Source organism: Anopheles bellator, chromosome 2, assembly GCF_943735745.2.
Source record: "Anopheles bellator chromosome 2, idAnoBellAS_SP24_06.2, whole genome shotgun sequence".
NCBI classification, from domain to species: Eukaryota; Metazoa; Arthropoda; class Insecta; order Diptera; family Culicidae; genus Anopheles; species Anopheles bellator.
The window spans coordinates 5,375,666-5,389,080 of NC_071286.1; the positions used below are offsets into that span (position 1 = coordinate 5,375,666).

General features: G+C 47.2%; 1 protein-coding gene across 1 annotated transcript; it reads right to left on the reverse strand.

Annotated features, from left to right (window-relative positions):
* Positions 1-10,590: 10,590 nt before the first annotated feature.
* LOC131212140 (zinc finger protein 85-like) lies at positions 10,591-12,926 on the reverse strand. The gene is made up of 3 exons (XM_058205891.1): positions 12,783-12,926; positions 12,605-12,723; positions 10,591-12,538 (listed from the first exon to the last, which is right to left on the reverse strand). The coding sequence occupies exons 1-3, from the start codon at positions 12,924-12,926 to the stop codon at positions 10,756-10,758; spliced, it is 2,046 nt and encodes a 681-aa protein (XP_058061874.1). The 3' UTR covers positions 10,591-10,755.
* Between the last annotated feature and the right edge of the window lie 489 nt (positions 12,927-13,415).

Genomic DNA, 13,415 nt, shown 5'->3' on the forward strand with positions numbered 1-13,415 from the left:
GTGGGTTCTACCTGGCGAGGCTCCGGGCCGGAACTAGCGACACAGTGAGGTTTCCCCGTCAACGGAAAGGTGTGTCCTGGAAAGGATACCGCTCTGCTACCGATACATTACCTCTGGCCGGTTTTCTGTCTAGAGATTCGCCGATTGTCCCGTTGTGCTGCTCTCGATCGTAGTCTGGAGCAAAACTGGACGATTGATGCGTTTGAGACCCTCTCGCATCCGTGGCAGTGAATCGTCCTTGTAAATAGTCAATTAGTTTGCCGATGCGCAACGAACGGTCAACGAGGTTACTCCTTTCTCTGCCGATAAATCATGCCAGCCTCGGTGTCAGAGATGCAACAAATCAATCGAACACGGTCTCGAGAAAGATATCCGCTGGATCGAGGTATGATAGCCTCCTGGGAGATAGATCTAACACATAAGATCTTTACAATGATCTATGAAGCAGTGAGATCTTTTTCACTTTGACACAAATTAAATGGCTTTAACTCAACAACAAAAACAACATTTACAATTTATATCAATCAGTTAAAAGGCACTTTCAATCGATTTCAACTGGTAAACGGCAAGAGGCAATAGTCGGTTCTAATACTGAAGAATATTAACCTTTGCAGCACGTTGGTCAGAATGTAAAATTGTGCGAAAATCCTGCAAAAATTTACAACTTGAGGAAAACTTGATTAACAACGATTCATTATGCGTCATGATAGATTCAAAATTTATCACGTTCATGCTTCGATTTAATTCATTATGCTTCTAGAAATATCAACAAATTTCTAGAAATATGACCATCGTTGAAATGACCATATATCTTCCCTTCCGTACAATAAACCTGGGGTAGTGCTATACATGTTCTGTATCGGTATCCAATTTCGATCGGAATTCGTATCGCACGCCTCCGTTAAGATCATTGTTTCACTAAAGCGCTTTCTTGCACGGTAACCATTACGACCCACCAAGAGATCATCTTCAGTTCCGCCGGCCGATCACGATGCGGCCGACGGACCAGGCTCCCCCGTCCTTCACATAGCGATTTGTCCTCCGTCCCCAGGCCCCAAACACTGCACGACGACGCTTTCCAAAGCAAGCAAACAAGCGCACGAATAATTGAATCTGGAAAATATGGTAATAAAGGTGTATCCACTTTTTACTGCCCCAGCATGTGTGCATGTAGGCACTGAAGGCCGATGCGGCACGATACCATAAACCCGGTGGAGGCTTTTGCGCTCTGCAGCATCAGCCCGACTCGCCCGACTTCCCCCTCCCGGATGCCTCCGGAGCCGTGGGTTCCTATTTTTTTGCCGCAACCGCCCGGGGCAACCTCAACCCGTGCTCAACAACTGGTCTTCTACTGGCGACGCTGGGGCGAAGTCCAAATGCCATCCCATTGCACCGCAACCCACACTTTCGGTCGGAAAAGTGTCCATCCGATCTTCGGTGGTCTCCAAAAGTCATCAAGGGCCATCGGCGGGCAACGGTATCGTGGCCCCTCGCGCTCGATGATGACCGACGTTTCGGGAGCCATTCGATGGAATCCGATTCTTTCGATGTTCTGGGTGATTCCTTAACAGTAGTTAGCATCAGTGTAATGTTTGTGCTTAACTTTGAAGTTTTTACTTCTGCTAAATGTAAGGTTGAAGTTTAATTCACTGTCATCTTCGTGATAGTTCTTGATAGTTGATAGTTCTTTCTGGAATTGTTTCCATTGTTCAGTCGATAACTATAGTTGCCTGTAATTCCAAAGTAAAATAAGGATGGAAATAATGTCCACTGTGTCCTGGCCCCGTTAGGTGGATTAAGACGTTTCCGTCGGCGGCGAAGTGGTGGAGAAAATAACAAAATTATTGGAAATTCCTCGAAAAAAACAATCCTTGCCACGTGCAGCAGACCTACTGTCACTGCTGGTGCTTTCTTTTCCCACTGCCTTTCCTGCCATCCACGGTGGCTTTTCGTGGCAGGCCGGAATTGCCCGTGTCAGTGCGGGAAGTGCGCCACCGGCATCGGGTTTCGGCCGCCGGCCGGTCTCCGGGGCGCGCAGTTGGGACGGCCATAAAAAGATATCCAAAAATCAAAAAACCGCATCCACTTTTATGCGCGTTATGAAATGCTATGGCCACCTCCCGGCTCGTCTCCGGGGCCCCACCGCTGCTGCTGCAAAGTAAAAACATAAAATGCCATTCGGGACATCAGAGCATGAAAACAAAAAAACGGGAACATCTCAACCGCACACACCGTCGATTGCCTGCGCGAGATGTTTCTATTTTTCCCATCGACATCAACCCCCGTGAGGCCCCGCCGAAGGTCCTGTCCTGGCCCTTCGCGCGGAACGCACCCTTTATCGGTTGGTCGGTCGGCGCACCGAAAGCAATCAATGTGGCGATGTGGAATTGTGTGGAGCAGTTATTGTTATTATGATTGCCGCACATACCGATATTAAGGCGCGCACCGGCAAGGAAGCCTCCCAGGAGCGTACCTGGCCCGGGCGGGGTGCCCAATTTTTTCCACTCCAATATCCACCGAACACCTCGGTCACCGTTTGGGTTACTCTTCGTCGGTGAAAAGGCACCATCATCGGCAAACGGATACGGACATATGAACACCCCTTTGGTGGGTGGCCAAGGGCCGGAGCCATATCGGAAGCGGTTAAAGGTGATTTTATACGACGCTTTTATGACCGCCGAAGCTGTTGTCATGATTGTTCACATTGTTCGGGGGGGAGGTTCTTCTGGGGTGCTTGTTGTTGTTTTGTTTAATGGCCGAACCAATAGGCGTTTCTCGGAACATCGGTGCGGTCTGTGTGATTGCTTCGAGTGTCTAATTTGTTGCTCGAAATTCATCCTTGTTTTTTTTTTGGGTTAAGCCGATCGCGTTTTATTGACGCAAAAGGGCCTCGGCGATCGGGTGCCGAGATTTATTCGCGGCACCTCTTATCCGGCAGTGCGATGAATTTCGGAATGGCTTTATTGCCCGGTGCCCGGATCACCCTTTGAGGTAACAAGCATCCCACCGATGGCGGTGTTCCCACGAACGGAATTGTGTACATGTTTCGCCTTCGCTTTCTGACTTATGACTCGAGCCCTGCCAATGTATTAATACCTGCCGCACCCCTACACAAGCCGAAGTCAATTAAATCGATCGGTTGCAACGGTCCCGCCACGACGCGTCCATGCAAATCTTCGATTTGGAACGATAATCTAGTAAATTATTGTAAACTGTAACATCTGCACGGAATAGATGCGCCAGTGAGCCCGAACGGCCCGAAGGCCACAGCCAATCGGTGCATCATCGTTGGCGCCTGATTTATTTGTCGCACTTGATTCGAACGGAACGGGACCTTTCGGGGCGCGCCCGGGGCGAGCTTTATTGCTTCACCGGATGGCCCTTTGCTGTGGCACCCCTCGCGGCCATTTAGCCCAAGTAGTTTCGTACCCCGTGCCATCGTGACCTTGTTCAATCAATTTCTACCGCCCATTCGATTGGGCCGATTGGTTCGTAGCGCTGTAATATTTAAATCAGAAATTTTGAACGGAACGGATTGTGGCAAAGAAAATAAAAACGCGGTGCGGTGACTAATGCTGCACGAGCACCGGTGCACGCGACACATGCCGTATTGGGCAAGGAAAACATCCTTGCCGTTGAACCGCGAATCGGCGAAAGCAAGCAACGATCCGATTGCGGCAACGCAACATTTTGACACCAAACCAATCACGGCCAAGATTGGCGGAGGCGTTAACATGGGCTGCCCATTAGCATATTTTTTTAATTAATCAAAGCACGATCGTTAATTAAAAAACTGTCCACGGGTCCGCGGGTCGCAGCCGTGGCCACGCAGCACTCGGAAGAAACTCGAAATGATATCTTGCGTATCCGGCAGCGCGCTCCTGGTGCCGGGGGTGTAACACAAGACGCGTGTTTTCTAGAAAACCAATTCTTAGGTTGAAGAGCTACACCAACAAAAAAAAACGCAACCAAAAGGATGTTCGCGCCACACAAAAAAAATCGTGTTTGAAGCAGGTTCTGTGCCCCGGGGGCCAGGCTCGTGGCCAGTGGCCGGTGGTGGCCGCTCGCGCCCCAGGCCGCCACGGGGACGATTGAGAAAAATTAGAAGCGAAAAAAATTAATAAAATCACAGCTCACGGCCAGGGTTCGGCGCGACCAGGACGCCAGCACCAGCGCCATTTGTCAGTGCGCCAGTGACAAGGAAATGAAAATTAAAACACTTGCGAAACTCCCGCTGGCGATCACGACGCCGGTGACGGGGCGAGAGAAAAAAGGAAAATAAAACATTAAGAACTGTGGCTGTCAAAAGGACGAAAGGCGAAAGGAGCGAGACGAAGAGGCAGAAAAAGCGTCAAGAAAGCCACCCTGCCAGCTAAGGGAAGCAAAAAACGGGCGCGCACCCCCCCACAAGCGGCCACTTGGGGATCGGGTGTCAGTGACAAAAATAACAACCGTCAGTCGAAAACATCGGGCCACCGGAACCGGAATCCGGGAGCAAACGGAGGAAAAAAAAACGGCGGGACAAGTAGAAAGTATCAAAATCGGGAAAATCTGTTTTTCAACGCTAATGTATTTGCTGTTTTCATAATTTATCATCCAATAATGACCCACCGTTTCGCTAGGGGACCGGGGGCCACCCACCGGCGAAGAAAGTTTCCTTCCTTCCGTGCGCGCCCACTGCGAAGAAGTGCGTCGTTTTCACCGTAAGGTGGCCACCGCACCCACCGCGCCTCTCCTGGGAGCACCAATCAAAAGGCCACTTGCGTCCATTATTCAAATTCGATTTTCGATTCTCGGGCTCCCTGGGTGCCTGCGTTGTTCGGTGGAGCCCGCCTGCCACTTTCGCTTTGGTACCCGGGCCGCCAATGAAAAATGGCACTCATTCTGGTGGGATCGAGAATGGGGGGGGAGTGGGGGCAATCGAGCACCGATTTGGGCTTCATTTGGAATTGACTTTTCCTCGCCGAAACCAGCACCAGCAATCCGAACCACTCTCCGGCACAAACCTGCCGCTGCCAAACTGTCAATTGATGGAATTGATTTCGCTAGTGCAATTTTCCGATTCCCGCCTGCGTTTCTCGCGCCACCATCCCCGTCCCGTTGATGGGCAAAGTTTTGCAAATCTTATTCCCGCCAGGAGGAGGGCTGCAGCACCGGGACCGAAATAGTGGAGCCGCGTAAGCGTGGAAGGTTGATCAACGATAATTCTTCATTACATTACGGGTGGGTTGCGGGTTTTTCTTTTTTGAGCGGCATTCGCCGTTTTCCGGTGGATGGCGATTTTTTTTTCTTATTTCTTTGCCGTTTCCCGTTTCGTTTGCAAAGAATTCCAATTTCATCGCAAAGTGGTTTTGGTTGGCGATAGAGAGAGAGAGCGCGCGAAAGCCGGTCGTTACGGTGTCGCTAAAATATGAATCGTGCCAATTATGAGATTAAAATTCATTTATCATTTTCGAATTTTCCGCCGAATCCGTAGGGCCGATGACCACGGCCATGTGCGCACGGGCAGATCGGTTTTTCCTCGTCCGCCCCGATCGTTCGCACCTCTTCGGTAAGGCTATTTTTTCGGAGCGAATCGTTCCTTCTTTGCCGTCACGGTCGTGACAGTTTAATAAAAGAAGTTGCGAAGTTGGAGACCCTAGACGTTGCGATTTGGAATCGAAACTGTTTATTGGTCACTAATTTTAAGATAAGATTTTGATAAGAGCTTCCTGTTTGCTGTACGTTTAACTCTTTTGGTAAACTACCACGAAACTACGATTCCTCTTCCTCTTTTGGCGTTTCGTTTCGACTTTTCGAGGTTTTGACGTGGGGACCAACCAAGGTCAAATCCTTGGTGCGCCAGGTGGGAACCAAGGTCGCCACAAACTTAACTACTTACTGGCCTGTCTAAACTAGTTGCTAATCATCTCAAATCCTTAAATTATCATAAAAAAGGGTAACCTTACAACTTGACTTGACTTGACTGGACAATTCCATTCGTGATTCCGTCGGACGGATGAGCCATCGATCGATGGAGGCAAAAAGTCCTGCATTAATGTGATGGCACTCCTTCAGTTGTGTGTTGCGCTTTGCGACGAATATAAAACTCATTATTGAGTCGGTGTGCCCCGCTCGGTGCCGTTGCAGTTCAAACCACACGGACACCTTCGATACAGAAAGAGATACCTTCTGAAGAGCAATGGGTCTTAGTCGAGAAAAAAGGCTTTTTTCACTGTACTTTTCACGTCTGGGGTACGCCCCCGTACGTCGCTCAGCCCACAGCGACGCACGAGGGGCCACCTAAACACGACACCAACAATAGTTTGATCATTTAAATTTATCAAAAATAGTTTTGTCCCCGGCACGCAAAGCGCAATCTAATGTCGAGTCCGTTCCGAGCGGGGCAGTGTCAAACCGGTGGGCACATTTTTCTGGCCGCCGGTTACCGTATTTATTTGCATGCCCAATCTGGTGAAAATGTGTTTGGAGTTGGTTAGAAATTCTAGCTCGGGACACCGAACCCCTAATTGCAGTCTGTCGCACCGCCATTGATTTGCTCCACGCCCAACACCACGCTGACTGATGATTGATGCAATGCCCCAAAGTGGTCAAATTATGTCCTGTGCTGCTTAGCGGTGCCTACGAAGCACACTTTTACCCCGAATCATATCGCCATTTGCTCGATTTCGGGTTGAATGTTACATTTTATTTTTCGGTGCCGGGTTGAATGGGTTTATACCGAAAAGACAACCGAATCAAATAGAGGTTTTACACTCGAAAAAGTCCTACAACGAAGCTGGTATGTTGCAGCAAAAATGTTCAAAATCTTTCAATGTGAAGTAAATGAACCAAAAAAATCCTCAAGTGAACCGACTAATCCGATTCACCGGAGATTATGATGGGAGGGCCCAATCTCCATCAGGTATCTTACGGTCGGTGTCCAGTGCTTCGTATTCGAAATACTAATCAATTTCTAATGGTAGCAATGATCCGGTCACCGATTAATTGTAAAAGGGTTTTTAAATTCACGCAACACTAGACTTTCGATTGGTAAATTGTACATTTTATTGTGTTTGAGTAAAATACTTCTATAGTTTATTTGTTTAAATGAAACGGTCCCATTTCTGCATCATATTCATCGTTCTAAAGCTTAATGATTAATTTAAAAAATATATATGAAAGGAATAGCTCATTGAGCCGTGAATTAAAAGTTATAACGAATTAAGGACAGCAACATTCGCAGGATTAGATTTGACTAGATTAAATAGATTTGTGGTGATTTGATAAACTCCAAAACAATGTCGAGCAACAATTTACGGCACAACATTAGCACACGCTATACAAGCTTTCGAAAACATTCCTTGAAATGTTTACAAACTTTCTCCGCATTCTGTAACAACTCAATATCAACGATGTCCACAAACTCACATAATGTTACCTCACTGTGTTAATTAGTAGACCATCAATTGATACTTTTGCTTTATTTCGAAACTATGAAAATTTTTGAATTACTTTTCTTCGTGATAGAGTAAACACCCTAAATCAAATACGATCGTATTTTGTGTAAGAGAATCATTGCTGTGTCATCCTAAGCGGTGCAAGTGGCGCCTTGCGGTGCTCAGGCCCACGTGGCTCTTGAATCAGCTACACGGAGTTAGACGAGGCAATACGTACGCGTTTGCTTGTTTATATAGCATTTTAATTGCATAATTAAAGGGTGTAAACTTCTTGTAAACAACGATCGTTACACCAGCGCGCCGGCTGTGGCGCCGCCGCAAGGACGTCCTCGTGCCACGTGCCCGACACGTGTCCCGATCGGAAGGAGTGAACAAGGCGTCGCCAGCGGAACCGGCGGTTTAGATTGAATGTGCAAAAGTGTTCGAAGTCGACTTTCTACTCTCGACCGGGGATGAACTGGCAGGTTGGTGGTTCCAGTGCGGGCGGAGTACTGTAACGCCGCTCGAAACTCAATTAACCGGAAAGCGTAGGGCATGGCCGTTTATAGTAAATCGTTTCCACCCTGGCGCTGTTCCATTGGCGGTCCTCGTGACGGCAGGAATTGTGTGTCGTAAATCTGCATCAACAACACATTAGAAAGACTCTCGCTCGGTTTACATCAGCGAGGGTAACGCTGCCCAAAACAAAAACTCCCATGAAACCCTTTCCGGTCGTACATTGCTTGGTCCGATGTTTATTTGTCCGGCGTTGCGACTTGGAGTGCGGAAAGAAACGGAACTTTTGGGCGACAGAAAAATTGTTCAACCACAATGCGCAAACATAGCACTTCGGGCTAACTATCGAATCAATTCTACGAAGAATCGCTGGCGGAGGGTAGGATTGGTGCTTAATTAAATTATAAACACATTTCCACTTCATCCTGCCAGCCAGGGAACAAAGTGCCATCCCCTCACCGCTGCCACTAGCGTTAAACAAATGACCATTTGCATGCGTGTCCTCCACATGCCTGGTTTTTAATGGTGCGCATTGAGAAACTCGTATTCGCTGGCAAGCAGGACACTTTTGAATACTTTCGCAAACTGTCGCAAGGATAGCGCAAAATCGAGCTGTTCCTTCGGTTCCAATTCTTGCGTAAATTGGAATTTATTTTGTCGTCCCGCAGGAGACATAGTAGAAGGCAAAAAATGGGCAAAACCGCACATCCGGGAACCACGACGGCGACGACGACGTATTAGTTTCCCGCGGTTTTTTGGCTGGCGTCTGGTCTTGTCTTTGGTGCCCCTTTGGGATTTATGATCGCCCCGAAGCCCGGACGAGATGCCCCATTCTTTGATAGTCCAGTTTCCAGCGCCAAAAACATTTCTTTTCCGATCGGCCGTAAGCAGGACGTCCGCAGCACATTACGTTGCCGTACGGAGTCTTAGGCTAATGAGAATGTATGACAAGCACTTTGCGATCGGTGGTTTGTGTGGTTTCGTGCCACGTCGTAGATTGTCTGCCAAGAGGATACTAAAACAATCGTAATCGAATATAATTAACGAAACGATTTACAGCGTAACTTAGGGGGTGTTTTTTCTGTTACGATAATGCATGGCATTGTAGTGCAAGCAAGCTCGAATATTTCTTCTATACCAATAAGGAAGAGTAGTGAATTTCTCGCCATGTCCCACGGTACCAGTTGTATTTTGAAATAATAGTACAACGAAATAGTAGTATAGTCCAAAGTAGAACCATGATAACGTGGTAAATATGCTGTGACGCGAAGCGTGAAAATTCAGTACTGCGTACCTTCAATTCTAATTTTTCCTGAATGTACGTACCAAAGAAACTGTCCTGGAAAATCGAAAAACCCGCCTTCATAGGTAAACCAAATACCGCAGGCAAAACCATTCTACACCTCATCAAAATGTACATACATGATCAAATGTTGTTCAATATTCTGCAAAAATATTTATTATGTCGAACGTGCTGGCCGGAAGCACAATTTTCGAACGTTTTGCGCTGAGGACACCCCTCGGGCACATAAATATGCTTACACCGAATGTCGGTGAGCGTTTCGAGCGTGACGGCCACGTGCTCCCAGAGTCTGACGCTGCTGATTCTCCGGTTTCGGTGAGCAAATCCCCACGGTACCTAGCGCCGAATAAGAATAAATGATGGTGCTCTTTCCAACGCTTCTGGCATCAAGGTAAACGCTATCAATTGTTTCGAAAACGGCCAAGAAGGGAAAAAAGTCTCGCACAGCGTTCGATGGTCGTCGGGTGAACTTTATCGATCTCTAAACGATTGGATAACACGTTGTGTTGCCACATGTATGTAACATGGAGTACTCCTTGTTCCAGTACAACAGTGCTCCGCAAAAAGCAAACTAACATCTATTTGCTTAAATTTGATTTCAATCCCATTTGATTAAACCAGAAATAAAGAACATATATTTGCAGCAAAACTGACTAACTGTCGGAACAATCACATTACACAATGAAACAATTGATTCTGTGGAAACTGTGTAATCAACCGGTGTATAGCTTCGGAAGTAGGACTGTTTATTTAATGCTAGTGGATTCGTTTAAACGGCGGGTATATTTGAATTGCAGTTATTTTCATCGGATCTTGGTATCAAAATATTTCAAGCATCGAAATATTTCTCACCAATTTTACTACGGTAAATTGGTTCAACTTTTCCTCAATAGATGACTCTTTTCAAACTGACAAATTCAAATTGAAATATTGATACCGAACAACGGAACAACGGTCATCATAAAACGAGGAAGAAAAAATACTTTATTCAATCAAAAACATATGTAAATGATAGGGATCATTGATACAAACGAAAACTTTTACCCCTTTAACCAGTGGCGACATGTTCTCAGTGGTTTGTGAAAATCTGGTTCCTTTTTGACTGATTTCAACGCTCTCGTCAAGTTTCGGCTTTCGGGTTCTTCATCGATTAGTTTACAATATTTGGAGGTTTTTGCCGTCCTACACGCAACACAGGAAATGAAGGGCAAATGGACTCAGTATCCTTTTGAAGAAGCCGTTTTTTATTTTCTTACACGGTAGGTCCGCATTCGAAAGAGAGGCGGCTGTTTTTGCCAACAAACCAACCCGTTACAACCTAACTTTGAAAAATGTGTGTATTTTCCAGTCATTATGTCATTTGCAGGGCTTTGTCACTCAACGGCTGCAAATTATTTAAATGATATACGCAATTACTGGTTCAATTTTAAAGAGGCTCACGCACAAGTAATGAGTGTCCGATTTCGAATTCTACAAAACAAAAATATATTGGAAAAGTGTAACGGACCGGAAAGTGCATCACTCGGTTTTCGTGTGCTGACGTTGACGGTGCTTGATGAGCGTACTCGAGTCGATAAATCGTAGACCACATGGTTCACACTCGTAAGGTTTCTCTCCGGTGTGTGTTCTCCGGTGGATCACGAGGGTATTGTTGCGCTTGAAGCTCTTGTGACAAAATTCGCACTCAAACATCTTCGTGTCACTGTGCACGAGTGCGTGCCGGTCGAGACTGTGCTTGTGGATGAAGGTTTTGTCGCACACGGTACACCGGTACGCCTGCATTCCCAAGTGCTTTGCCTCGTGGTCCTTCAGGGTAAGCCTCTTCTCAAACTTCTGTCCGCAGTGCGAGCACACGTACAGCGTTTTGTTCTCACGGTGACTGTTGTAAACGTGTTTGCGGAGTTTCGCCTCAGTCGAAAACTTTCGGCCGCACTGATCACACTGAAACAACTCCAGCGCCAGCGAGTGGGCCTCTGCCAAGTGGCGCAGCATCAAATAGTCGACCCGGAACTCCTTTTGGCATATTTTGCACACCGTGTCGGAGCCACCCTGCTTCGCCTGTTTTGGCTTTTGCCGCGAGCGCCTGTGAAACGTCCGGTGGCGGATACATTTCTCGAACACGGTGAACTTCTTTGGACATACGTCGCACGCAAACAGCTGAAACTTGAATTCCGCATGCTCCCGGTCAATGTGGCGGGCCAGGTTGCAATTGCTATCGAAACTGCGGCCGCACACCTGGCACACGAGCACATTCTTCAGCCGCATCCCATCGTGGCCACTCAAACTGCTTTCACTTCGCTGCTTGGCGGGTCGCATACGCTCCAAAAGGGCCGCACGCTCCGCTTTGTTCGACAACTTTGTTCCGGTTTTCCCGCAGTTTCGCATGTTTAGGTGGCGCACCAGATTGCTTTGCTGAGTGAATGTTTTGCCGCAACTTCTGCAACGATTCGCTAACCGTACCAGGGCCGTGTGCTGTTTTTTGTGTGTGTTCAGATGCGCCATAACCTCAAACTCGGCCGGACAGTGAGGGCATCTGTAGGAGCGGCATGTTTTATTATGCTGCAGCAGTCGGCGCTCGTCACTGTACTGGCGGGGGCAGTACAGACACACGAATGGGTAAACGTGTGAGATGAGGTGGCGATTAACGTCCTCAAATGTCGGATAGTATGCGAGACACTTGTCGCAGTGGAACGGCAACGCATCCTGGTGCTGACCGTCAAAGTGTTCGTTGAGACTCTCCAGATCATCGAATGTCTGCATGCAGAGATAGCAACAATTTAACGTTCTATCGAAATAGCCTTCACTATCATCGACTGGCTCCTGCTCGAGTTCGTTTCCGCTGGCCGTTGCGTTGCAGGGTTCTTCTAGTTCGGAAACCGAATGAATATGGTACCCCTCAATTTCTTCATCAATCACTTCTATGTCTTCATTTGGATCATGTTCCGTCGCATGCTGCGCCATTTGCATCTTTTCTTCTTCCTGCTCTTCCCCAAGTAACACCTCTTTGTCTTCCTCTATAAGCTCAATGTTGTCGTCGAGTTCCGATTCTTCCAGGAGCATTTCCTCGTACACTAGCTCCTCCTCGAGTGCCGAGTCGATATCTTCCCGCTTGATGATCATATCCAGTCCATGGTCGTCCGCGCTCTTGATGAGCAACGTCGTAGAATCTGCATCCAACCCCGTATTTTCTAGAACCATGTCGCCGATTATGTATCCTTCCGTAACTTTGTTCATGTTAACCAGATCCTGGTGAATCACAATCGATTTCTTGTTCTCTTGCGAGTGGATTCGTTTGTATTGTCTGCGAACACAACCAACGCTTTAAGAAACTTCATAAGAAAGGTCAGATTAGTTAAGGGCAACTTACGTCCAAAGTACATCAAAAATGCGATTCTTTTCATCGTATGCCACTCGGAGGTTCTCCATCCGGCGCACTTCGTACAGGCAGTTGTCGCAAGCATTGTTGAAAGGCCAGTTGTCCTTTAGCTGCAACGCGAGAATGTTTCAGTTTTCCGTCCACCTGTATCCGGCCACACCATACTTACGTCGATGTTAAGAAATTTGTCCACGACGTTACTTAGCTCGGACGGCGTGAGGGCAGACTCGATGGCTAACAATTCGTTACTGATGTTCAGGCAGAGGCGACATGTTTGGCTGGTCAACTCAATCGGTGCACTGTCGGGCGGCATTTTGCTCCGCAACTACCAACAACCGTAGACAATTTGTACGATCAAATCCTAAAAATTTACGCCAGCGTTGTTTTGGCTACGCTTGTTTGACTTATTTCTGAATTCTCCGCACGCGAAAGCAGCTGTCATTTCGTCATTCGTTGGTGCTGGCAGATGGCTTTAGCGGCCTTACGAGTGCTGTGAATTAGGGTGGCCAGAACTGTTGCTTGAAAACAAATTTGAATTTATACACCTTCTCAACTTAAAGAAATTTAATGGAGTTGTCTCTCAGCACATTATATTAAGAGTGTTGCTGAGATAGCAATAATTTTGATTACAATACGAAATAAACTTAAAAGGCTCTTGAGTGACAGCATCGGGCACGGCATTTGACAGCATGCAGAGAGTCAGGTTCGAAAATCGAAATTTGCTACTTCGCTCCAGCGTCAGCCATCTCTTTCCCGTACGTGCGGACAGGTCAGAAAAACGAGACCAAAACGAGAAAAACAG

Coding starts and splice junctions, on each gene's coding strand:
- LOC131212140 (XM_058205891.1), bottom strand. CDS start 12,926: ATGCCGCCCGACAGTGCACCGATTGAGTTGACCAGCCAAACATGTCGC. Junction 12,724..12,782: donor ACAAATTTCTTAACATCGAC/GTAAGTATGGTG, acceptor CTCGCGTTGCAG/CTAAAGGACAACTGGCCTTT. Junction 12,539..12,604: donor ATTTTTGATGTACTTTGGAC/GTAAGTTGCCCT, acceptor TTGTGTTCGCAG/ACAATACAAACGAATCCACT.